Below are 24,954 nucleotides of genomic sequence, written 5' to 3'. Positions count from 1 at the left end.
AGCCGGGGCACTGGGTGGCTTCGCCTCCCGTGTCATTCTTGCCTTCGCCATGCGGTGCAAGCCCCGATGGAGCCCAGAGATACATACGTTGAACCTAGTCATCGCCGCTGTGGCGCTCTTCCTGTATGAACTCGGCAACAATTTGTGGCATCTTCTGCTATGCTCATTCGTATCTGGCTTTGGGCTCTACGGTGGAGCGTGTACCTTCCCAGCCTGCATGGCGGTGATCGTCCATCCGGATAATTTCTCAGGAATCACGGCCCTGTCCTTTATGCTCTCAGGAATTGGATCAGTCAGCGCCGGATTCGCGACAGGCAAGTTTTATGTTTTCGTAACCAAGAGTATCCTCTTTAGTATAAAGCATTCCCGTTGTTCTCATAAAGAACCCTGCCGTTGTCAGTACCCCAGTTCAGCAAGGAATTGCACTTTATAAACCCGGGGAAAGGGGGGGGGGGGGGGTGTCCAAAGGTGTAGGATTCAATCTCCTGTTAGCGACAAGAGCTTAATCCTTACTCAACGGGTGTACGTCACGAGACCGACACCCACGAGTCATACAGCCCACGAGTCACAAAGCCCATGAGTTCGACACTAAGCAAGCAAGGCCCACGAGACCGCCACATTAAACCTCGTGTTGTATCTGTCGAACTCGTGGGTTGCTTTTATGTAGTGTCAAAATCATCACTCACGGGCTTTATTTGCCTAGTGTCGAACTCGTGGGCTGTATGACTCATGGGTGTCGGTCTCGTGGGATGACCCCTACTTAACATGAAAGCTGGACATCACGTGACATTTACTTTTCTTCCCTTTAGACGAGGGTGTGTCAGTTTGCGTTAAAGGGATCGTCTAGGTTTGGGTGAGACCTAACTTCAGGTTTCTAACATTTTTTTTTTTTTTGTGTGTGTTAGAAATTGAGAAACCTTTTATGAAATATGATAGAATATGTAATTCCAACAGGAATTCAACGTTTATTTCATTAAAAAATTGATTTTGAAATGGCTGAGATATCCAAAACATGATAAAAGGTGCGATCCACCTTTTTTTAGGATCGCTTTGTTTTGGATGTCTGAGCCATTCCAAAGCCGATTTTCAACAAATAAACTTTAATTCCTCTAAAAATGGTTTGGTCTGTACTATTTTATCAGTGGCTTCTTGATTATGTCGCAAAAAGTTAAAAGCCCACTTCTCATCTCCACTAATACTTTACCATTCTGAGGTGTGAGGTAAGATGAAGAATGCCTCAATGAAATAGAATTCTGGTTTAAAAAGGTGAAAGAAAAAATACAGAAACAAAGTGGATGATGATTAAGATGAAGATGCTCAAAATCATGTGATGATAAGTAATCACTTTTATCATGACATGAATTCAAATTACTTAATGATCTCGCTTTATACCAACAGGCTACATGTACGACATCACTCAGTCATTTGGGATGGTCTTTCGTATTTTTGGCGGGCTAATGCTTATCGTACTTCTCCTAGTCGTCGTTTACATTTTCTACGACAATTACGTCGAAAAGCGAAACCAATCTCGGCCGTCATCTGTCGAACGACGTGCATCTGTCTCGGATGAATTCCGGAAGCAGGTCGCGGAAAACTTGGTGCCGTCATCGAACGTGTGATTTGAGTCATGGAGTGCAGTTGGCAGTTTCTTGCGACACTTCCAGTGACCAGCCAGTGACCAGCCAGTGACCAACATGCCCTATACTGTCCAACAAGCAAACTAACCAGGGAAAATTAACTATTTCCGACTGAATATAAGACTATCGGAAAGAAACCATGCAATATCGCGTTGCTCTCGGCCTCTCGGCCAATCATAGCGAGATTCGCGCGAGATTTTCTCAAAGGTGCTCATCTCCTGCAACAGGGCGTGACAGACAGATGCTGCATTTGAGTCCAACCAGGAAAAAAAAATTCCTGCAATTCCCATGGCATGCATCTCTTGGACTCTTTCATAAAGATGAAGCGTTCAGAAATCATGATTAAAGTATGCAATGACACACTTTGTATACTTATACGTATATACGGCGAAAGAAATGTGGTCCTAATTTTGGGGGTTATAAACTAACATAGATTACTTAAATCTACCGATAAATTGAATTATGTACATGACGTTGTCAAAAATGTCAATCTGAAGTATACCTCTTATTTGTAAAGTTGCCAAAACTGTCAGAATGTCTATGTGGTAACGTGTATCTACAACAGTCTCCTCGCTCAATAAAACTATCAGAACAGTATACTGACAGTAGAGAAATCGGTTATAAAATGAAATTCATTGTCCAGGAAAAAAAAAAATATATATATATATACATACATGTATATATGGATCCAGGGAAAATAGATTATAAGCTGGTTGCTCGACGTATCTGATATATTCTTTGAATGAAAAAGTTGTATTTCAAGTTGTCATGAAATATCAGTCATGGAAGAAAGAAATTAGTACTTGTAGCAAAGGATGATGCAATAAAATACGAGGACAAGATTTCTAACAGAGTTAGTGTGCTTGAATGTACACATTTTTTATTAATCATTTATAAAGATTTCAACTTTTCTTATACAAACTATGCTCGGTTACAGAATAGCCTAGCTATGTCCATCCCTTCAAGGAGTAACAGGGTTTTAAGCAACTGCTTGTGTGTGTGAATGTAACTAACAGTACCTGAATGGTGTTATTTTTTTTTTTTCATTATGTTGACTTCTGGATGTCGTGCGAGGCTAGTTAAGTAACTTGGATTGGCTCAGGATAACCTATAGTCAGAGCTGATTTAAAGGACAGTAATAATGCATGTAATGTTTACCCAGTCAGGTCGTTTAAGGTGAAATTTCATGCAGTTTCTAGTTCACAGTGGTAGAGAAAAACAAACAGAAATGTTGAAGTTTCATGAATACCAACCCCCACCAAAAAAAAAAGAAGAAAAATAAGAGGAGATCTTAAATTACATTCCACAATGATGCCATTGCATCACGTACATATGTTATTCTTTTGCATATCATTTTGTTGTATGACTGCAAAAGATATATGTTTTTTTGTTATTGATGGAAATGAAATGAATTCAATTCAATTTAATTCAATTCAGTTCAATTCAATTGCCTCACAAGTGTGTTATTGACCTGCGCGCAAATCGTCGTTTTTCATGTTTTTCCTGTCATGAAATAAATTCAACAGACAAAACTACGTCTTTCACATCGAATTATTCAAGAGTCACATTTTTCACGAGTCACACTGTGTATTCACTTTCAAGCTTATAACCTCCCCGGACGCACTCAAAATAGGGATGAATGTTCAGAGGAAAACGGTCACACACATAATTATGCACACACACCACACACACACACACATATATATACACACACATACACACACGTATAAATTACTGACTTAATTCCACGAATAGAACTGGATGTCTATTTCAACATTATAGGCCTATAGTAAAGAACAATCATAAAGAGACAAGAATGCAGGGGGGTTTTTTACATGAAAAAGATACAGAGCATCACAGATCATCAATAAGGTAATTATTTTATTGCAACTGATTGACAAATGCCCCACATCGACGTAAATAAGCACTGAACTGATCAGTGTTTTAGTAGTAGCCATGATAAAAAATCATGGGCGTACATACTCGTTTACTTTTTTATCATGGTTTACTACTAAAACACTGATCAGTTCAGTGTTTATTTACGTCGATGTAGGGCATTTGTCAATCAGTTCCAATGAAAACATCTCGACGGAAGAATTTCATGAATTTGAATAAGATAATTTGTCGATATAAATGTTCTCAGTCATGGTAGGCCTACAACATACAAATTTGTGTAGCATGTGACAGATGTATATCATAAATACAAGAATATGATTTTATATTAATAAGAGAACATGCAAGTGTATCTCCTCATCAACACATCTATCTCTGCTTCGAGAATTTGATGGGGATATTACGGAAGCTTTATTAGTCTCGTTTTCGGGTCCCAGGGGTCGGTCGAGAAGACGAGATTTCATATTTCGCCGTCACGCCTTCTCGACTTCAAAAAAGGTCAAGGAGACAAAGGATTATCTCGGTGTCGCAGATTGTCTTCCATAATACGCTCAGAAAAAAAAAAAGAAAGTAAACACTTTTTCCAGTGCATATTTTTCACAAAAGATTTTGATAAAAAAGGTTGATCTACATAGTTAATTAAATTGCCTTCAACATGATTACAAAACATCAATATTTAGCTTCATATTCTATGAGAAATATGAGCTTGAAAAAGTGTTTACCTCCTACAGTTTTTTTTTTTTTTTCTGAGTGGGATGATTGTATTACATTATATCAGATGATGCAGTAATTGTCGCATAACCGCACAGCAACGTTTCAGATAGGGTCATTGAGTGGACAATAACAATGATCTAACAAGGACAACGGATTTTGTTCGTCAATTACACTCGATAAGTCTGCTATCTTACAGATAATGCTGTTTTTGTAAGATCACTCAGCCTCGCACTTCCAAACCTGTGGGGGGGGGGGGGTGAAAAGGAATAAGTCCGTCATAGCTGACAACAAGGCGTCGATTGGGGGAGGGGGTCATATCATTTTGCTCGTCCAATGATTCCAGGAAAGAGAAAAGGACGTAGGCTATTGAAACATGTAAAATCATACATGGCAAATTGTAAGCAAACGCTGGGATGAAACTGAACAAAAAATATAAAGGTTCTAGAGCACAGGTAAAGTTTAGTCTGGAAAATATTATTTTTGGTTTTAAAGAAAAGAGAAACGACGCTCTAAACTGTGTTGTGATTCTAATTAAGCAACAAATGTTTGTACAAAAGTTAAAAAACAAAGTCCCTAGGTTTAACTACGTGTATAATGAAGAAAAAATTATTGAATATTATGAAGATGAGAGATATATTCATTCTGTATCGTGTACTCTCAACAAGTTCAATGTACTCTCAACAAGTTCAGTCTAAAGTGGCAGTCACTCCAACATTTGTTTGTGTAAATGTTGGCGAGAGAAATATTTAAGAAAAAAAAAAACGAGATTATGCATGGTTGAATATTTTTAGTTGTATTATGTTGACATTGAGACAATAAAATAGTCCATGGAGGGCTAAAAAACTTTGGAAACAAACCCCCGTTGCATTTAGCCACTAAACTCGGTTTCCCAGTTACCTAAGATTGTACACTGTAGTGCTCCTGATGGTGAATATGCAAGGGCGTTGTCATTCTTGAATCACCCTTACCTACCCCCCCCCCACACACACACACACACACACAAATGTTCGCACTGTCGGATAGTTCCCCTTTAGATTATTTTTTTTTTCAAAGTGTCCGTAGTAATTTAGAAATATCTATCATTGTTCCGTACATTCTCAAACCCCCCGAAAATTTCTTTGGGATAATGACTCAGTTTACTGTAGGATGTTTCATCCTCGAGTTCTGTAGAAAACATGTACTCAGTATTCAAAGCAAAAACTGGTTTACTGAGATACGTTGTACGTGTCAAATGTTACCAGCGGTATTATAAAATAAGCATAGCGTTTGAAAAAACTATGATGGGTCCCGTTTCATAAAACTTGTTATTAGTGACAACTGTCACATTTCTGTGACAAATTTGCTCTTAGCCAATCAGATGCAAGGATTCAAGTAGCTTATAACAACTAGGCACCTATCTGACAACTTGTCACTGATAACAAGTTTTATGAAACGGGGACTAGACGCTTACTAAATACTTACCTTGGACACAACTGACCTTCCTTTTTATATGCCTACCATAATCATGTATTGTCCTCGTTTTTCGGGGTCCTATGATTTTCCCCCTGCAATACCGCGAACGAGAATGTAAACAATTCAGAGCATTAAGAATACGATCGTAACACGGGGCAGCCACGTTGGTCTCTTTAAATTGGCTAGAGTAATGTTGCGGGGAGGGAACTACAGTCGACTCACTGGAATGTAATTGTATCCAACTTTGCTAGCATCGTTACCTCCATTTCTGCTGCGTTGGAAGTGCAATACATGATTGAGGTAAGTACCATGGAGTAATTAGCTGCAAACATTACACACAATGCGGAATTGGTATACTGTGCATTAAGCTGGTCCCCAGTATGGCCTCGCTTTATCTTCTATTCTACGTGGTCTTTGAATCACGCCTACCTACCCATGCAGTGAAGGGATCGAAGCCATACATTAAAGGGACTGTACAGTACTGGCTGAGGTGGGGATTCATGTTTTGAACATTCCTAAGTGAGACAATGAAAAGCCTCTTATGAAATATGAAAGAGCATGTAATTTTAAGAAAGATTCAACGTTTATTTGATGAAAATTGGTTTTCAAATGGCTGAGATATCCAAAAAAAGTGCTAATAATAAAAGGCGACATGCCACAACTTTATAAGGATCTCTTTGTTTCACCTTGTTTTTGGATATCTCAGCCATTTCAAAACCGATTTTCATCGAATAAACTTTTGATACCCCTTAGAACTGCATGCTCTTTGACATCTTATAGAGTGGTTTCTGAATATCTCGCAAAACGTTAAAAGCCAAATCCTCACCTCGACCAGAACTGTACACACCCTTTAACTCGCAGGGGCTTGACCTGTCGATGCTCAAAAGGACGCAAATTCAAGTTGATTTGTTGTTTTTTTCATATTTCCCTGCTTTTCATCTGGTGGTAAGAGATTTCAGTTTTATAGCAGTCAAATGTGGTGCTGTTAACTTTGAGCTAAAGGCCCCTCACAGTATCTATCGCGCATCGCATTTGTCAAGGTAAATATCTCTCCGACTATGCTTCTCTGTGGAACCTTTGGGTTTTTTTTATTATTATTCTTATTATGCCTTCTGAGACTTTGATCGTTGGAAAAAAAAAAAAGTATAACAATATTCCAACACTGTGATATGTTGTGTGTTTACCCCGGACTATATTTTGTCGAAGTAATTTTATGATAGCGTTTCTACCCATGCAACCCACCCCCCCCCCCCCCCCCGCCTCATTTATAAAGGGAAACAACGCTGTAAATGAAACGACCTTTTGGACCTCTGATTGCCGATCAACATACGACTTATCACAACGCACATTGCCCCTGAAATTACTGGATAATGTACGTAGTCCATGTTGTAAAGAGATAGCCTGCAGCTCTGTTCAACGGGGCAGCTTCGGTGTGCAGTTACGTGTGCTGTGACTGTACTGATCACTGTTGATCCGATTCGCCCCGCCCCCTGATCTGGTCACGTCGGGGGAGACTCAAATACAATGTAGTGTTGTACATACGTGATTGCCGCCCATGGCCATATTGCTTGCAGAGCTTCACGAGCTTCATTTCCGCTAATCGATCAAATTTTGTATGAGAGGCGAATCGAAAGAGAAAAATAAAATAAGGCGACTCCAAAGCGACTCGAGACATCTCCAAAATCTATTTGTCTCCGCGACACCCACACTTCAATTGGTTCTTTAGAAAACACGAAAAATATGTAGAACAATTTTAAAACACATACAACAAAACCCATGACTTACCGAAGGTTCAGCGCTGGGGCGGGGGGGGGGGGGGGGGAGTAATTTGACTCTTGACCCAACTCCCAGCACTCTATATAGTTTTGGTTAAAATGGGGCTTCGAGTTTCCAACCTTTTTATATTAGATAACAAGAGACCTCGTATTAATGATAAAGAAAAGAGCATACAATTCTAATAGGAATTCAAAGTTCATTTGATGAAAATTCATTTTGAAATGGCAGAGATATTCAAAATAAAGCGATCATAATAAAATGTTTGACCCACCTTTTATTAGGATCACCTGTTGTTTTACTTTGTCGTTTTGGTATCTCAGTCATCTCAAAACCGATTTTCATCAAATAAACTGTGAATACCTCTTAGAATTGTATGCACTTTAATATTGCATAAGCGGTTTCTAGTTATCTCGAAAAAAGTTTAAACCTGAACCCCCATCTCTACCAAAACTATACCATCCCTTCAAACTCCGACCTGCAATCATTCCACACCCTCCCCCCCCCCCACACAAACACTATATATAAAACGTTCCCCTGCAATGATGATGACGTTAATGATGATTGTGACAAGAATTTGACCTCTGACATTGCTATTTTTGACACCCTACAGCGAACCGAAATACTATCTGGCAAAATTCATTAACTTCCTCAAAGCTCCAAAAGAGGGTAAAAAAAGTAAAAACCAATGCGTGTTTTTTTTTTTTTTTTTTTTTTATATCGTGTCAACTAGTGTGCTGTTGGCTCCGCATAGAAGTAGGAGATGGGGATTACGAGTCAAAGATAATCGGGGGGGGGGTGGAATGTTGAATGTGCATGGACAGCTCGATGTCCAATCCTTATGAAACAAACATAGAGAAATGTGGCACAATTAAAACTGGCATATTAGATGCAGTTGTCATGGTTAACCCCTTGAGAACCAGCTGATTTTGCTACAACACGCATTTCCCATAGACACTTGCCCGAGTATGCTCGGGACTAGTCTTCAACGGGTTAATATTGCTCACGCAAACTTGTTTGTCAGGACAACAACTGCAAAATCGCATCAAAATCGCACCAAATATTCTTGTTTAATATCTCTAAGATTTATTATGTTTGTATTGTCTGGGGCAAATTATTTGTTGTATAGGGCTCCGATTTTTTTCTCTCTTTCTCTTCTTTCTTTAAAACAACAACAACAAACAAAATCGCATTGCAAAAACAAAAACAAAAACAGAGAGAAATATTCCTTATGACTTTAGTAAATGTCAATACAATTATATTATCGTTTAATTATGACTGTTTTATAGAAAAAATAACTCAACCATGCCAGAGATTGTGTTCATCAGCGGCTGTTCCTCTGGCATCGGGCTGGCCACGGCGATGCTCTTGGCCCATGATCCGCAGAAGAGATTCCTTGTCTACGCCACTGTCCTCAAGCCTCCTGCGGAGGAGGTGGAGTTCAGGAAGAGAACTGAAGGCGCCCTCAACGTGACGCTCTTTCCAATCCAAATGGATGTCACCAAAGAGGAGATGATCGTCGATGCGGTTGCCATGGTTATGAAGAAACATTCTCGTATCGACATTCTAAGTAAGAATCTTTTTCTCCATTGGAATAGCGCATAATCTCTACAAGCACGTAATTGTCATTCCTTCCTAGCTCTATCATGTAACCAACGAAGAGCCCTGAACAACGATCCGCCGTTATGATAGCATATTTGATTTGATTTGATTTGATTTATTGGTTCCTGCATTATCATTTATACATACGATGCAGATACATGTACATGTATGTATACATTGTTAGTGCCATACATATACATAAATATTAGTTGTTAACAAAGTAATTTTTCTTTATTACCTTAACAAAAATGTACAGCAAAATGTATCAGCGATACAATTAATAATATAGAAGGGCTACAGCTTAAGCGTAGCTTGATTTGCATGCAGCCCGTGTACATAATACACATCAAAAAATAGGATAGAGGGATGACTTGCTTAAAAATAGAATAGAAGAAAGGAGGAAGGAAAAGAGAAGTCAGTCTACTTTTACTAAACGTTTACACAAAGTTAGACCACCTGGATCACTGAACAGCAAGGCGTGACAAAATATTTTCTCACCGAGGTGCAGGTGATGAACAGTAACAGGTCATGGTCGGTTACATGAAGTACGTAATAGATTAAGTACAGCGATATTTCCACGAAGGAAATTCATGTATAACACTTATAGGCCCGAATTCACGAAGGTAGTACAAATGAAACCATGGTTTAAACCATGGACAAAAACCATGGAGCGCCAAGTGTCGCACGGAATATTTCGTTACGAAATCAATCATTTCCTCGACAAAATAACCGTTTCGTTAACGAAATTATCATTTCGTGGACGAAATGTTCATTTAGTTACAAAATGTTGTCATTTCGTTACAAAATAATCATTTCATCAACAAAAACGACTGATTTCTTAACGAAATATTCCATGCGACAATTGGCGCTCCATGGTTTTTGTCCATGGTTTAAACCATGGTTTCATTTGTACCACCTTCGTGAATTCGGGCCTAAGTGACATGATGATATCACTGATATATAGAGAGCAACATTGTTTTTACAGCAAAGAGTAGGAGTTCCAAATATCTGGTACGGTGTGTCTGATAAATTTCAGAGCCATCACCGTTTTAGGATTAATTAAATGAAATTAATCAGATTGTCTGGTGGGATAAGAACTTATGTCCTTGTTTAATTGAAATAATGAGAAAAAAAGCAGATGGCAACTGACCGTTATATAAACGAAACATAAAGAGTGAGTTTGGCAAAAGAACTAATAATGATAATGTCGTTACCTTGAGTGTTTTTAATTCTACGAATGAAGGATGTAAATAGTCCCGATAACTTGAGTTGGTGCATATACGTTTGTCTTTCTTTTGGAGGAGCAATATACTGTCAATGTGACTTTTTGAAGTTGCCCAAACAATGTTTCAATACCCGATGTACGATAATATCAAGGAGTTCTAAAGCAAGGGATTTTCCCGCCGAGAACTAATCTCCCAAACACTAGTTACATAGGATAGGGAAAACATCACTGACCAATTATTATTCAATATCATTAATTGTCACTTATGATTCGAGGTCGCAGTTAAAGTGCTTTGTCATAACATACTCGTGGTCCATAGCTGTTGCTAAAAGCACAAGATAATCGAGAGCTCTTTGACGTAAGTATTCGAAAACTGATACTTTTTGGAATATGATGCAACTCTCTTCAAACTGTCTAGATTATTTAAAAAAAAAAGAAGTCAAAATGTCGATAAAATTCATCACAAGCTACATTTTACCCTATAATGGTTATCACAACATAACAGTTTTATTATGCAATGTACTAAACTATTTTGTAGACAAATACAGACACTTATGGCGAATTATCCAAGGAACATTTTCCCAAGTCTTTCTATGATATCTCGGGCGTACTTTTCTTTTTTTTTTTTTTTTTTTTTTACATAATTACATATTGAGGCACAATCTCCACTGTTCATACAGACGTATTATCTAACATTTGAACATAGCATGGAAATATTTTGTGTATATCGAGAAGATGACAGACTCACTGAACACGATGATGGAGTTAAATGAGAAATGAGAGAATTTGCTATGCAACTTGTGCAATTTTGCAGTCAACATCGCCGGACTCAACCTATTCGATATCACAGAATATATTAGCAGTAGAGCAATGAGGAGGGTATTTGACGTCAACTTCTTCGGAACGGTTCGCGTGACACAGGAAGTACTTCCTATCATGAAGCAACAGAGGTCAGGCAGAATCATCAACATGGGAAGTGTACACGGTCTTGTTGGTGAGCGCTCAGCAGATTTAATTTTTTGATCACATCACTATCCCCCTCCCCCTCCTCTGTGTTATGTCCATGTTTTCCTTGTTTTCCTTGAACTTGTATCGACAACAAAAGTGTAATATTGGAAACGAAATTTGATTTGAATTGGGTTGCATTAATATTGATTGATTTCATGTTTGTTCGTGCTGTATACAAGAGCATGTTTTTTCTACTCCGAAAGAAATATAAAATGTTATATCTTATTGCGATTTCATATCATCTGTGTGGTTAATTGCAATCGCTTACATCAAGCATAATATTGATTTTTCTAGATGTAGAGGTGCACCTTTTCCATTAATAGGGACCGGGGCAACTCGAGAGAAGTTGGATAATGTTATGAATGATGGTGCCATCAAAATTCGTGTCCAGTATCTGAAAATGTGTCCTGTGGGTACCTCAGAAGAAACATCTCTTGTTATTACGTCCAAGGGATTGTGATATCCCTTCAAACACACTCCGTGTATGTTAGTAGCAGTAAATGTACACACTTTTGCATTCCATTGGAATAAACCTTGCGGAAGTGACGTATGAACGTGCTGTCATTCGTCGTTATGTTGTTAATTTTAAGTATTATCAGTCTCATCATAGACACCTGTATCTATCATTTTATGATTAGATGATTATGATTATGATTATGATTATGATTATGATGACTACCGTTATTATGATCATTACTTTTATTGTTATCGTTGTCCATGCCCATCGAAGCCTTTCCGTACATGGGTCTCTATGGTGCTACCAAGCAGGCGATCGTCGCGTTCAGCCAGGAGATAGCAGTCATTGGACGATTCTTCAATATACGGTATTGTTACGTCACACTTGAGCTTTTAGCGCTGATTCTTCTCTTTCACTTCTAAAAAAAAAGAATAAAAAAATATTTTGAAATACTATAGTATGCTGCATCCTAGAATGATGTTCTATGACATGACGTGATTGATCATCTCGATGGCAGAGAAAATATGGAACTCTGTGTGCTGATGGTAGTAAAAAAAAAAAAAAAGAAAATGGTTTGAAACATAAAAGGCCCGAATTCATGAAGGTGGTAAAATTGAAACCATGGTTTAAACAATGGACAATTTATATGGAGCGCCAAGTGTCGCATGGCCCATTTCGTTACGAAATGACAACATTTCGTCACCGAAATGACTGATTTCGTAACGAATATAGGCTATGTGACGCTTGGCGCTCCATAAAAATTGTCCATTGTTTAAACAATGATTTCAATTGTACCACCTTTGTAAATTCGGGCCAATGGGTTAAATTCGGGAAGTTTCCAAATCGGGGAGTTTTTGTTTTTGTTTTCTTTTTCGATGACTTTGAAATTTGGAAAGCTTCCAAATCAGACCGTGTGTCTAATTTGCCTTTCATTTCTGAATGACTTGTTTTTATAATCTCTAGTCTTTTTCTAGAGTATGAACTACTGTACTGCGGCAAAATGCTATGTTAATGATATTTTATTCCACCTATCTGAATTCACTGTTATGCTGGATGCGACATCCTGACGTACCGTTACTTTCCCTTCATGTACTACTGTTTATTTTATTTCATTTTGTAATCTTTCCAAAGTCCATCACACTTTCGGCTCAGCGCGACAGTGATAAATAAACGTATTCCCCTTGTCGTTATATTTGTGTGTGTGCGCGCGTGTGTGTAGCAGTACTACATGTACATGTAGTACTACATGTACTACTGTTTATTTTATTTCATTTTGTAATCTTTCCAAAGTCCATCACACTTTCGGCTCAGCGTGACAGTGATAAACAAGGAAACGTAGAAATTACGCGGTGCGTAAAATATGTCTCCGCCGGAAGTAGCATTTAGTAGCAAAATGTACAATATAGGTAAAAAGATCAAGGTCAAAGGTGAAAGAAGTCAAGGGTCAAAATTCTATGTAGAAGTTTTGAAGCCCTCACCTAGTGCCATCACATAAAGCAAACGGAATCGAAATCGGGTTAGAAATGACGAAGGAGTAGCATTTTGTAGCCAATGTACAATATAGGTAAAAAAATCAAGGTCAAAGGTCAAAGAAGTCAAAGGTCAAAATTCTGTGTAGAAGTTTTGAAGCCCTCACCTAGTGCCATCACATAAAGCAAACGGAATCGAAATCGGGTTAGAAATGGCGAAGGAGTAGCATTTGGTAGCAAAATGTACAATACAGGTCAAAAATCAAGGTCAAAGGTCAAAGAAGTCAAAGGTCAAAATTCTGTGTAGAAGTTTTGAAGCCCTCACCTAGTGCCATCACTTAAAGCAAACGGAATCGAAATCGGGTTACAAATGGCGAAGGAGTAGCATTTGGTAGCAAAAAAGTACAATATAGGTAAAAAATCAAGGTCAAAGGTCAAAGAAGTGAAAGGTCAAAATTCCGTGTAGAAGTTTTGAAGCCCTCACCTAGTGCCATCACATGAAGCAAACGGAATTGAAATCGGGTTACAAATGGCGAAGGAGTAGCATTTTGTAGCAAAAAAGTACAATATAGGTCAAAAATCAAGGTCAAAGGTCAAAGAAGTCAAAGGTCAAAATTCTGTGTAGAAGTTTTGAAGCCCTCACCTAGTGCCATCATATAAAGCAAACGGAATCGAAATCGGGTTACAAATGGCGAAGGAGTAGCATTTTGAAGCAAAATGTGCAATATAGGTCAAAGGTCAAGGTCAAAGGTCACAACTGAAATTCTGTATAGAAGTTTTAAAGCTCCTATGTAGTGCTATCATATAAAGCAAACAGAATCAAAATCGGGTTAGAAATGGCGAAGGAGTAGCATTTTGAACATTTTGATCACACACGGACGCACGGACGCACGGACGGACACACGGACACACGGACACACGGACGCACGGACGGACACACGGACACACACACGTACGGAGCCCGTTTCATAGTCCCCTGCTCGAACTCGTTCGGCGGGGACAATAAACGTATTCCCCTTGTCGTTATATTTGTGTGTGTGCGCGTGTGTGTGTAGCAGTAGTAATAATGGTAATAGTAATAGTAATAGTAATAGTAGTAGCAGTAGTAATAGTAAGAGCAAGAGTAATAGTAATAGTAATAGTAATAGTAGTAGTATAGTAGTAGTAGATGCGGCAGCTTCGACTCACGCTGAGAGTACAGGGTTTACTTTGATAAGCAAATTACATCAGAAACGCGTGATTAGGATACTGTGGCGTGTGTACCTACAAGAGGACACCCTCTCAATGAAATGATTAACCCTATCTCGTATCCTCGTGCTTGAGAGATAACACACTAAATGTTACTTGTTCTCCCAACATCCGATTTTCAACAATTCGGTGGCGGATCCAGAGGGGGGCGCACCGGGCACACGTCCCCTCTTATCTTTTATCAAAACAAAATAAATGAAAAGAAAAAAATGAGAAGGGGCGCTTGCGCCCCTCCCTTTAATTTCGTAAAGGCGCCTCCCTTTTACGGAATTCCTGGATCCCCCTCCCCCTTCAATTGCCCACGAGAACGTGGTAGTTTCCGTATAACGTCTACATGGGGATTCCAGGATCTTGATAGTACAAGGGTTGATAAATAGATTAATCGTTAATGTGCGTGGTTTTGTTTTTGTTTTTGTTTTTGTTTTTTTTTTGTTTTTTGCCAATCATTCTTGACTAGGGTCAGTGTGATTGAACCGGGAGGAGTCAACACCGCCATCATGGAAAATATGATCGCCCAGCAGCTTGGTGGACGGCAAAGCATTCGCTCGCACCCCAACGTCGGCGACACCGACCGCACGCTGTCGACTTGCTTCGATCACGGAGAAGATTTCCACAGCGATTTGCTCAGCCCGAGCCAAATACAGGAACCCGATGACATCGCGAAGCTCATCTTGAGAGTAGCCACTGAGGAGAAGCCGCATTTCCGATATCAAACTTCCCAGGTGTGTAACTTCTTTCATTCTAGCTTAAATTTCTAATTTTAGTGTTCCTTCACTCTCTTCCATATGGCACGCGATGCGAATAGTTGATACAGTATACTACTACCTCTCAGGGGGAACAAGGGGGGGGGAGGGGTTATATCTCTTGCTTTTCCCCTGATGGTGCGTGGAACTGACCAAAGTTGATAGATCATAGAGTTCCAAAATGTCATGTCATGGTCATTCATCGCCATGAAAGTGGGTCTAAACAACCTCACCTGGCCTGAGTGCTTATGCGCGCACCTGGTTCCAACCCAAGCTGTAACAAAAGACTGTGTCATGTGATTATAACAACATCATTTTGGTACTCTATACAAACTATGATGATAATCAGATAGTTGGAAGACTGCTTTTAAACGTTTCCTCGCAAGAAGCGTGATTATGATATGATATGATAATATGATATGATATGATATGATATGATATGATATGATATGATATGATATGATGTGACTAGGGTATCATTTTCAGTTGCCACTAAGAAAATTCTGTAATACCCATTCCACAGAAATTCTTCTTTTTTTTTCTCATCGGTCACTCGACGGAAACAAAATTTGGCTGCTTCCAGCCACCCATCCAAGTGTATCGGCTCGCATCTTGATGAATCGGACTTGTGTTGGTCGATTATCAGATGAGTGTCAGACATGTCAAGCGTGATCCTCATCGGACAATCTTGCCTCATCGGATCATCAATCGACATGTGTGACGCTGACCTGATAGTCGACCAACACGAGTCGGATTCATCAGACTGCGATCCGATACACTTCGGTTGGTATGGCCAGAAGCAAACAGCTTTGCGTCCTATGAGTGACCGATCAGAAAAAGTCTCTGTGGGACGGGGTCATCCCACTAGACCGACACCCACGAGTTATACAGCCCACGAGTTCGACATTGAAAACACGTCCATAAGTCATACAGCTCACGAGTCATACAGCCCATGAGTTCGACACTACATAGGTAAAAAGAGTCCACGAGTTCGACAGATGCAGCACGGGGCTTAATGTGTCGGTCTCGTGGGCTTTGTTAGCTTAGTGTTGAACTACTTACTGAGCTGTATGACTCGTGAGCTGTATAACTCGTAGGCTGTATGACTTGTGAGCTGTACGACTCGTGGGCTATTTGACTCGTGGGTGTCGGTCTCGTGGCGTACACCCTGTGGAACGGGGGTATAAGAAAAAAAAAATTATGCGTTGTTTGACGCACGTGTCTGGGAACGCCCCCTGAAGCTGCCATGAGAAGTTATGTACATTCGTATTTATGTTCCATCTAAATTTTATATGATTTTCCTACAAAGGAAATAATCCAAGAAAGAGTGCGTATATTATTGATAATGACTTTTGAAGTGTCTGTCTTTAATTTTAATGAAGAATCTGTGTCGTTGTTATGATTGATATAGTGTGTGTCTCAGGGCATTTTGGATATCATTCCTCACAGGCTTGTCGAAATCTGGCCGAACGTTTCTTCAAAGATGTGACCGGAGACTCGTTCATCGAGTTTCAAGTCCGGGAGTTAGAGTCCTTCCGCCGCAAGGTCCAAGAATCCGCTGGAAAATGATATAGTCCTGTTTGTTTGGTTGTTTGTTGTTTTTTTTTAAGATACACCGTTCATTGTCGGAACAATGAACGGTAATAATCGCCAAAGGAGTTTGAAAACATTTCCGGGTGAAGTCATCAGATATTGTCACGCATTGTTCGAGGGTAATGAACCTCGAACGAACCATTCCGAATTATATTTTGACACCACTCGCACAAAACATTACATTGCATATACCATATCTCTGTCGAATTTATGTGACATCATAGGTCTCGAAGCAATGGCTTTGGTCACGTGATTTTGTTGTTGTTTGTGTAATACTGCTTCATTGGAAACAATGAGATTGTTGATCATGGTACTATGACCACAATCAAAATTTCGAAATATGCACTTAAGATCAGTCAGTGATGACATGTCTGTCATTCTAACTCACTATCTCTCTCTCTCTCTTTTCTCTCTGCACTACCTTCTCTCTCCATCTTTTGCTCCTTCTTTATTCTTTTTCTGTCTGTTATCTTATCATCAACCAGCTATACAAAAAAAAAAATGAAATTGTTACTAATAAAGTGCATCTGAAGCATATTAGAATTCAATGACAAGGGGAAGCGTATCGGAGTGAGCCGATTTGTTTATACATCAAATAAATCGTGACGGTTTGGAAAAACACTGTCTGAGAATAGACTCCAATGTGTCTCAATTTCATTATCGATAGATTTACCACTTGCACGAAATATTGAATTTAAGATAAAGAAGTAAGATGATGTACTTTCCAGTTTGTGGCTGCACGATATTCCGGTTGACCTTACAAAGAAGTCCATTATTTGTCGGTTGATATTTTGAGTATCTCAAAGTCATTACAAAGTACCTCATATCATGTGACTGCTGTTAAGATAAAGGGTGATTTCAGCCCAGTATGCCCAGGGTAAAATTAGTCTGAAGAGAAAGAGTAAAATTATATAAGCACAACAGTTAAAATTTGATTAAAATCGGATAAAACTTGGGAGAGTCATTAATTGTACATTTTTGATAATTGTTAGTAAAATGGTTCTGAAACAGTCGATATAAATATATATAATGCGTGAGTTGAGGATGTCATCTTAAAATTTTCCATTGATCGTATACAAAAAGAGTGGCAAAATTCGAGATTTGTGCTTTGAAATTGCAAAACATGATATTATTCCTGGTTGAATAACTTCAGAATAATAACTACTCAGATAGACAATATATTGGGATATGAGACTGGAGCATATAGCATAAAAACTACGAATTTCAAGATTTTGTGTGCAAACTATATAACAAGTTGTGAGGGGATGACATCATCAACTAACTCATTTGCATAATATTGACTGTTCGAGATGTGTTTTGTGAAAATTAGCTAAACCTCAGAATTTTATAACTTCCTTAATTCTTACTCGATTTTAATCAAATTTTTCACGGTTGAGCTTTTAAGAGATTACTCCTTATTATCAGACTAACTTTTAGCATAACCAAAATTATACCATGTAAATCTGAACCGTTAACAAAAGCGCTCAACGCATCATCAAAATAATGTTATTATGATATATAATTTTATCCCAAACCATGCAGGACAGACAGTTGACCGGTTGTATGCGGTTTTTAAAATTAATTAATTTATGTACGTATTTATTTATTTATCTATTTATTTATTTATTTATTTATTTATTTATCTATCTATCTATCTATCTATCTATCTATCTATCTATCTATCTATTTATCTATTGCCTAGACAACTGACATTGCACCACGTGATATTTTGCCTTTTCAGGCACGTTCTTTAGTCAAAGGGTATCGGTGAGCTGGAAGTTGAGATTGCACTAATGAAATGAAGACGGTATATAAAATATGACACGGTGAATAGTGCAAGAAAGAATAGAGTGAGAATCAGGTAAAGGGTTTGGAAGGGAGAAAGATAAACCAGAAAGGAGAGAGGGGATGGAAGAGGAGCTGGTTGAAAATCATGGAGAAAGAGAGAAGTGCGGTTCACCGTTGCCCTTTGACTGGCACTATTTGCCCTCGACTGTTACTATTCGCCCTCCACTGTCACTATTATTTGATTTTGTCCTCCACTTTCACTATTTGCCCTCCGCTGTCACTATTTGCCCTCCACTGTCACTATTTGCCCTCCACTGTCACTATTTGCCCTCTGTTACCATTTGCCTTCCATACACTCTCTCTATATCGTTTCCACACTCTTTCATCTTTCTTTCGAGGGTTTTTTTTCCCCCCGCCAAACAACAGTCCTTTTATCGGCTATACATACAAATGTACATGATTGTATTACCTCAAACCTCTCTTCCTCGTTACATCACCTTGTAAACTTTCAAACAACATATACCACAACGGGTAAGTAAGCCTACAACAATGCTATCGAGCGACCGTGAAAAAAAAATCAAGCCCCGGATCATTTGAATCCGAGAACTGAACATCTACATAATGTTTTGCTTCAAACAAGATGGCATCGATTCTCCGCATGCATCCATTTGCTGCGGCTCCTTGGCGTTGGCTACACAAGTCTTTATGACGTCACGCTGCAAGTGGTCGAGCGTATGTTCTCTTTTGTTGCGAAAGTACATACTACGCAATTGTCACTGTGACGTCACAGTCTAGTCGCGTACACGCGCAACTCACGCGCAGGAAAGGAGAGAGAGGGAGAGATCAACAAAGAAAGGGAGACAAGAGAAAGGCACATCACGACGCAGTTTCTATGGAGACACGGCAGAGGTATCAACATGATTACTTTGTCCCACCACAAGCATACAACATCGGTCACCAAAACACAATGAAGAGAAACTTATAAGCAATGCTCCTATACCTACGACAAAACCCACTCATACGAAATGGTGAGTAGGATTCCTTGACGAACTTTCATGGCTCTACCATGCCAGCTTTTTATGCCTCCGCCCAAAGGGAGCCGGAGGCATTATGTTTTCGGGATGTTTCTTATATTCATTTCTATTGACATCCACAAGCAATTCACGTGGAAGTGTGATCTAGCATTTCAAGTGGCGGGCTGTAACCAAACCCTCTCTGTCATGATGGTATAATTATGAATAGATGAATATAAATTACTCACGCCTGCGCATCTTTATGATTTATCAATTCTTTATCTTGGGCGATAAATAATACATGATAGCATCATGTTGACTTTTAGCTTTCTAGCATAATAACTGTTGTTTTACCAGAAAGTGTCAATTCACCACAATATTGCTTCTTATACTGTGACAGCAAAAATCATAATTTCTTTGTCTCATCCCACAGACAAAGAAAATAATTCAACGCACACTCATCAGATGATTCTCACCATGCGTACAAAGCATTGCTTGTCTACTTATGAGAATCATCTATTTGGGGGAATATAACTTACAGTAATCCATATGAATTATCAGCACATTTCCCAGTGCTACATTTTGATCAGTTAGCTGACGATAAGAGTGACTGGTCTCTATGCCAAGTAATCACGGAGTAGAAAACTTTCCTCTTATTTGGAATTACACAGGACAGTGAGAGTGGTTTGATGAGTGAACCGATGTCCTCCAATGACCTCTTCGACGTCGACGATGTCGATGTGGATGGAGCGGAAAATAGCATCACGGAGACGTCGGAGTACTCGGTGGACATCAGAGAGATCCGCGGATGGCGCAAGTCTCGAGCCTACAAACAGACTCTCAGAGATTTCAGATCCACGCTCAGAAGCCAGCTCGAGCGCGCTCAGGCCAGGCGGTTCGACAGCGACGATTCCGCCGACGAGACGACGCTGGAATGGCTCGAGCGGCTGTGGGGAACGAGGGGCGGATTGCCCACCATCGGAGGATCGGCAAAACGTTCGGGCGCAAGACGAGAAGAAGACGGTGGCAGGCTTGCTGTAGAACAGGGCGCTATACCACAAATTACGTGTGTCGACCCGACATCATCCACTCAGACGGAGGTGACGTCACAATGTCCGAGGTCGATGGCATCCTCCTCGACGTCCATGTTTGAGCACAGCGAGGATGACGTTGCATTTCCATCCATGGTAGATGGACCGCAAACTTTTGAAATGCTGTCATCCGCCCGTAAAGACCAAACACTGACGGGCAAAGCTGCACAATGTCAAAGCTATGATGATCAAAGAAAGGAGGGTACACTGAGGGAAAAATGCGTGAAGGAACAAAAATTACAAAAAGTGGTACAAAGTGGAGGTAAGGATAGTTTGCAAGGATAACATTCTGTGACATAACGCTGCAACGAACATACATGTAATGTTCTGCTGGTTAATGTTAAGGCGCTGTATGATGTATTTTTAAAAAGTAGCATCAAATATTTTGTACTACATGTATTCACACTGGCTCGCTGTAGGTTTTCCCGAGGCCATTTTCGTCATAATTTTGTTCAGTTTTCAAAAGCGTGTTTTCAACTTCGTTCCAGACTTTGTGGAATGTACAGATGCGTGTTTCAAATTCATGTTGTGTCGATCAAGTTTGAAACAGTGAATTTCGTGCTTTGTCTTTCATTGTCGTCAGATACAGTTTAAATTTGTTGGTCATATTAGCTGCATGAGCACGTCGAGACAGTAGAAATCAATATCGTCCGATCAGCATTCATTTTCGTCTGGGTTTCGCTCGAAATGATCTCCAAAGGAGCTTTAATTACCAGTATTGTCTAACTCGAATCACATTTAAGTCGCTTTCATCATATATCAAACATATTTTCTGTTCACAGCACTCTCTTACTTACTCATCCCCATCCATCCACTAAACTGACACACAGATTAGTCTCCCTAAACCTATAGTGCATCACCACATATCACAATCACAGAAATATATATATTTCATTGATTACAGTGTTTGATGCAATCCGGTTTGCCCTCCATATAAAGGCACAAATACTTGTTTGATTTGAACGACAACATAATGAATTTATTTTAGACAATTACGAATTTGATCCCGGCATTCATAATTCGCTAAGCAACAGAAAAGAACAAATCAGTAAAAACGAATGGATGGAATTTGATGTTTTTTTTATTTGATTGACAAAAAGAGAATATGAATGTTAATTTGACGAAATTGATCCCAGGATTTAAACGCAGTAAACTTCTCGGGACTACATCGAATTGAAGAGTGATGCGATTGGATGAAGACTGAAGAGGTGACGAATTAGGCGGGAAAACCTAAATAACCCGTAAGGCCTAGTGAAGTAAAGGTGACGAAACTGATTTTGACATTTCTTTGAAATTCGCAAAGTCATCGATCATAAGTATCTCTTCGTAATTTTTATGTTCGACCTGTTTAAAGTAAATCGGAAACATCGAAAAACATCACTGAAATTTTATTGGTTAAAGAAGCAAAATATGTCAATCTTTCTTGTAGGTCAAAAGCAGTCAGTGCAGATGTACAGACGAAAAGAAACCAACAAAACTGAAAAGACGAATACGACAGAGACCTTCGAGATGTTTGACGAAAGGCGAGAAATGTCTTCAAATGGAAAGGAAAAGTGTCGTGACCGAGAAAACAGACCGTTTTCTTCTCATCTTTCTCCTGTCCGCCGGAAGCAGTTGAGAAACACGTTGATGTCAGAGGACAAAGGTGAAAGTGGTAGTTGTCACTCATTGTTGTTCAGCGGCTCACTCAACGACATCAGCCCAACCAAACCTGAGTCGCAATCGTCTATAAACCATGCTAACCATCTACCACCTGCATTAACTGGCGGTATACAGAACAGTGTGAAAGATAAGGAGGTTGCTAGTTCCAATGGCCAGCCGGTAACCCCGCCATCTGCCGCAACTACGACCGTTGATAAACGCCCAGTCAGTGAGGGCGTTGAGAAAGGAAGACAGGGCAACACTGATACATTACTTCGGCCACTGACGGGAAAACCCCCACCCGTGAAGATGTACGGGAAAATCGCGTCTGGTAAACGACGCATTCTAAAGACGATGCCAAGGAAGATTCGTGTGAGACAAACCTCATCCACATCAGAGAGCGAAGGAGACAGCAGGAGAAACAGCTTTGAAAATATGATTCGAAAATTTGAACAAATAGACAAAGCAAACGGAGCACCAACCTCCTCTTCTACCGACTCTTTGGCGTCGGCACGAAGAAAGATGATCAGACTAGTGAAGATGAGAAAGCGCTCCCGCGAAAGTTTCAAAAACAATGGAGGGAGTGCTTGTGGAAGCGGAGATGAAGAGACATCGGCCGGTCAGTTGCCGTCACGACCGAAACGCTTCAGACAGTCTGACTCTGACGCCATGTCGGCCGTCACAATTCAGAAGTTCGTTCGGAGAGTTCAAAAGGGTGTTACCACTTCCACCGCCAGAATGTACATTCGCAAACATCGCAAGAGAACCTTTGTTTCGCGAGAAAATCCCAGGCAGAAAGAGATCCCAGTGCAGGATGCCAGTCTTCCAGAACAGATTGATGGCTCTGTATCTGCCTCGACACAGAACCAAGATATCCATCAAAATACAACAAGTACTTCAGAAAAGGATGATGCATCTCATCGGACTTCTATACTTACAAGCCGTTTCCGAATTATAGGCAAATGCCTGGGCCGTCTGACGCTGTCACGGAAGTCGACGCAAAATACTGCGTCTGACGCAGCCGATGCTGACCAAGCAGCGCCGATTTCGCATTCAACGACAACTGTCACGACCGATCATAGCAATCAAATTCAACCAACGCCCGCTGCAACGTCCCAATCGCCTCCTGTTGGCGTTCCTCCACTGTTGCAAAGACTTCAGTCCGCAGCTCGCAGAGTTAGATCAGTACGCCATGAGAGGCCTCCCTCACCTCCGTCTTCCGGCGCAGAAAACATCGACGATCATCCAAGATTTGTGAAATTCCCATCGAAGTTAACAACATTAATCTGGGTGGGTCTAATCCTTTTCGTACTAGCTGCTGCGGTCGCCATCAGAATCGTCTTTTATTGCAAGGCAACAGACAGGTGTCTAAGATGTGACCTAGAGCTCATAGCACATCGGATGATAGAGAGTCATTCTGCCGTGTATCACACAAAGCCACCACCAATATGACAACCTATGACAGGAAGTCATCATGCATCAATTCATTTGAATTCACCATCATTCCTCGAGACTTTCTCTTCGCTGCATAAGGCTGAGCCGAAGGCTTCATTGGTGACACTCAATACAACACCGCGTCAGGCTGCTCAAAAGGTCAAGAAAGTGCGTCGAAGAAGGTTGCCGATAGAACATTGTCGAACACAATTTTTTTCCTTGTTTACTTCATATCTTTTATTTTACCTTTATTTATACACAGAACATTTTTAGATGTAACATGAAGAAGATGAAGAACTATGCTCTCCTCACGATGTGGATACTGTATTTTAAACAACAGAGCCTGGTTCTTTAGATGAGACAATTCTTGTATCATCAGACTGATGAACGAAATGTTGTGATTATAAGCAGCCAAAGCAAGAACTACTCTGAGCTGCTTTTCAATATTGTCAAGTTTTACCGTCTTTCATGTTTACCATCATTATGGAGTTGCTTATGCATAGCTCTTTAGCATCGTCAGTTTGAGCGTTTATCTGCGGTGGATTCGTAACAGAGCTGCCGTCAGTGTAGTTGTAAGTATCTTACCTGCCCCACTGGTAATACATCACTCATAGGTCTGGTGTGGATGCAAGCAGAGAGGTGGGAAGACACCTCCCTGATACAAGTGTTATTTCGTTCATTCCAACAGGCTAACGAAATACAGCTAAAGTAATTCAGTACGTTGCTTAATCGACTTTGTCGATAACTTTTATCAGAATATCCATTTCAAAAATAATCTCTCATGAATGAAAGCATTATTTTGTTTTTAAGTTTGCGACAAATGCTTACATACAATGTCATAAACTGACTATTCCAACAACAAAGCTGTCCAAATTACCTTTGCGAATGTTCAGCTTTCATTTCATTCAGATCCCATGGACTGCCAAGCAGTCAATGCTATCACGATTATACACAGAGAACACACAGGCGCGTATAAGGGACGAGTTGGACCGCACGGGGTATTTTCACAAAGAATTTAAGTTGATCTTAAAAGTTAAGATCAACTTAAGATTATGTTGTGCTGTGCGTGTCTTCAATTAAGTGTTCTAACATCCAAATAAAAATGGAAATCTTGGAGACTTTCACAAGAAGCCATTTTTATAAACAAAATAATATAATGGGTAGAAATATTTT

At 39.8% G+C, this 24,954-nt stretch overlaps 3 protein-coding genes across 3 annotated transcripts in view; all 3 read left to right on the top strand.

Annotated features, from left to right (window-relative positions):
* LOC140246350 (monocarboxylate transporter 3-like) overlaps positions 1–1,619 on the top strand; it is a 7,895-nt gene extending 6,276 nt beyond the window's left edge. The window contains exons 4-5 of the mRNA XM_072325821.1: positions 1–314; positions 1,399–1,619. Of these exons, the coding sequence (XP_072181922.1) occupies positions 1–314; positions 1,399–1,619 (535 nt within the window). The remainder of the gene's footprint in view (positions 315–1,398) is intronic.
* Positions 1,620–8,774: 7,155 nt separating this feature from the next.
* Positions 8,775–16,805, top strand: LOC140238736 (retinol dehydrogenase 8-like). Its single transcript, XM_072318635.1, has 5 exons — positions 8,775–9,039; positions 11,111–11,290; positions 12,035–12,128; positions 14,936–15,200; positions 16,671–16,805. Exons 1-5 carry the CDS (start codon positions 8,775–8,777, stop codon positions 16,788–16,790), a joined length of 924 nt encoding a protein of 307 aa, XP_072174736.1. The 3' UTR covers positions 16,791–16,805.
* Positions 16,806–20,316: 3,511 nt separating this feature from the next.
* Positions 20,317–24,590, top strand: LOC140246349 (uncharacterized). Its single transcript, XM_072325820.1, has 2 exons — positions 20,317–20,968; positions 22,136–24,590. The coding sequence occupies exons 1-2, from the start codon at positions 20,317–20,319 to the stop codon at positions 23,797–23,799; spliced, it is 2,316 nt and encodes a 771-aa protein (XP_072181921.1). The 3' UTR covers positions 23,800–24,590.
* The last annotated feature ends 364 nt before the right edge of the window (positions 24,591–24,954 follow it).

This window comes from Diadema setosum, chromosome 2, assembly GCF_964275005.1.
Source record: "Diadema setosum chromosome 2, eeDiaSeto1, whole genome shotgun sequence".
In the NCBI taxonomy this organism is placed as follows: Eukaryota; Metazoa; Echinodermata; class Echinoidea; order Diadematoida; family Diadematidae; genus Diadema; species Diadema setosum.
The sequence above is the reverse complement of the archived record's forward strand: the minus strand, read 5'-3'. Positions and strand labels throughout refer to the sequence as shown.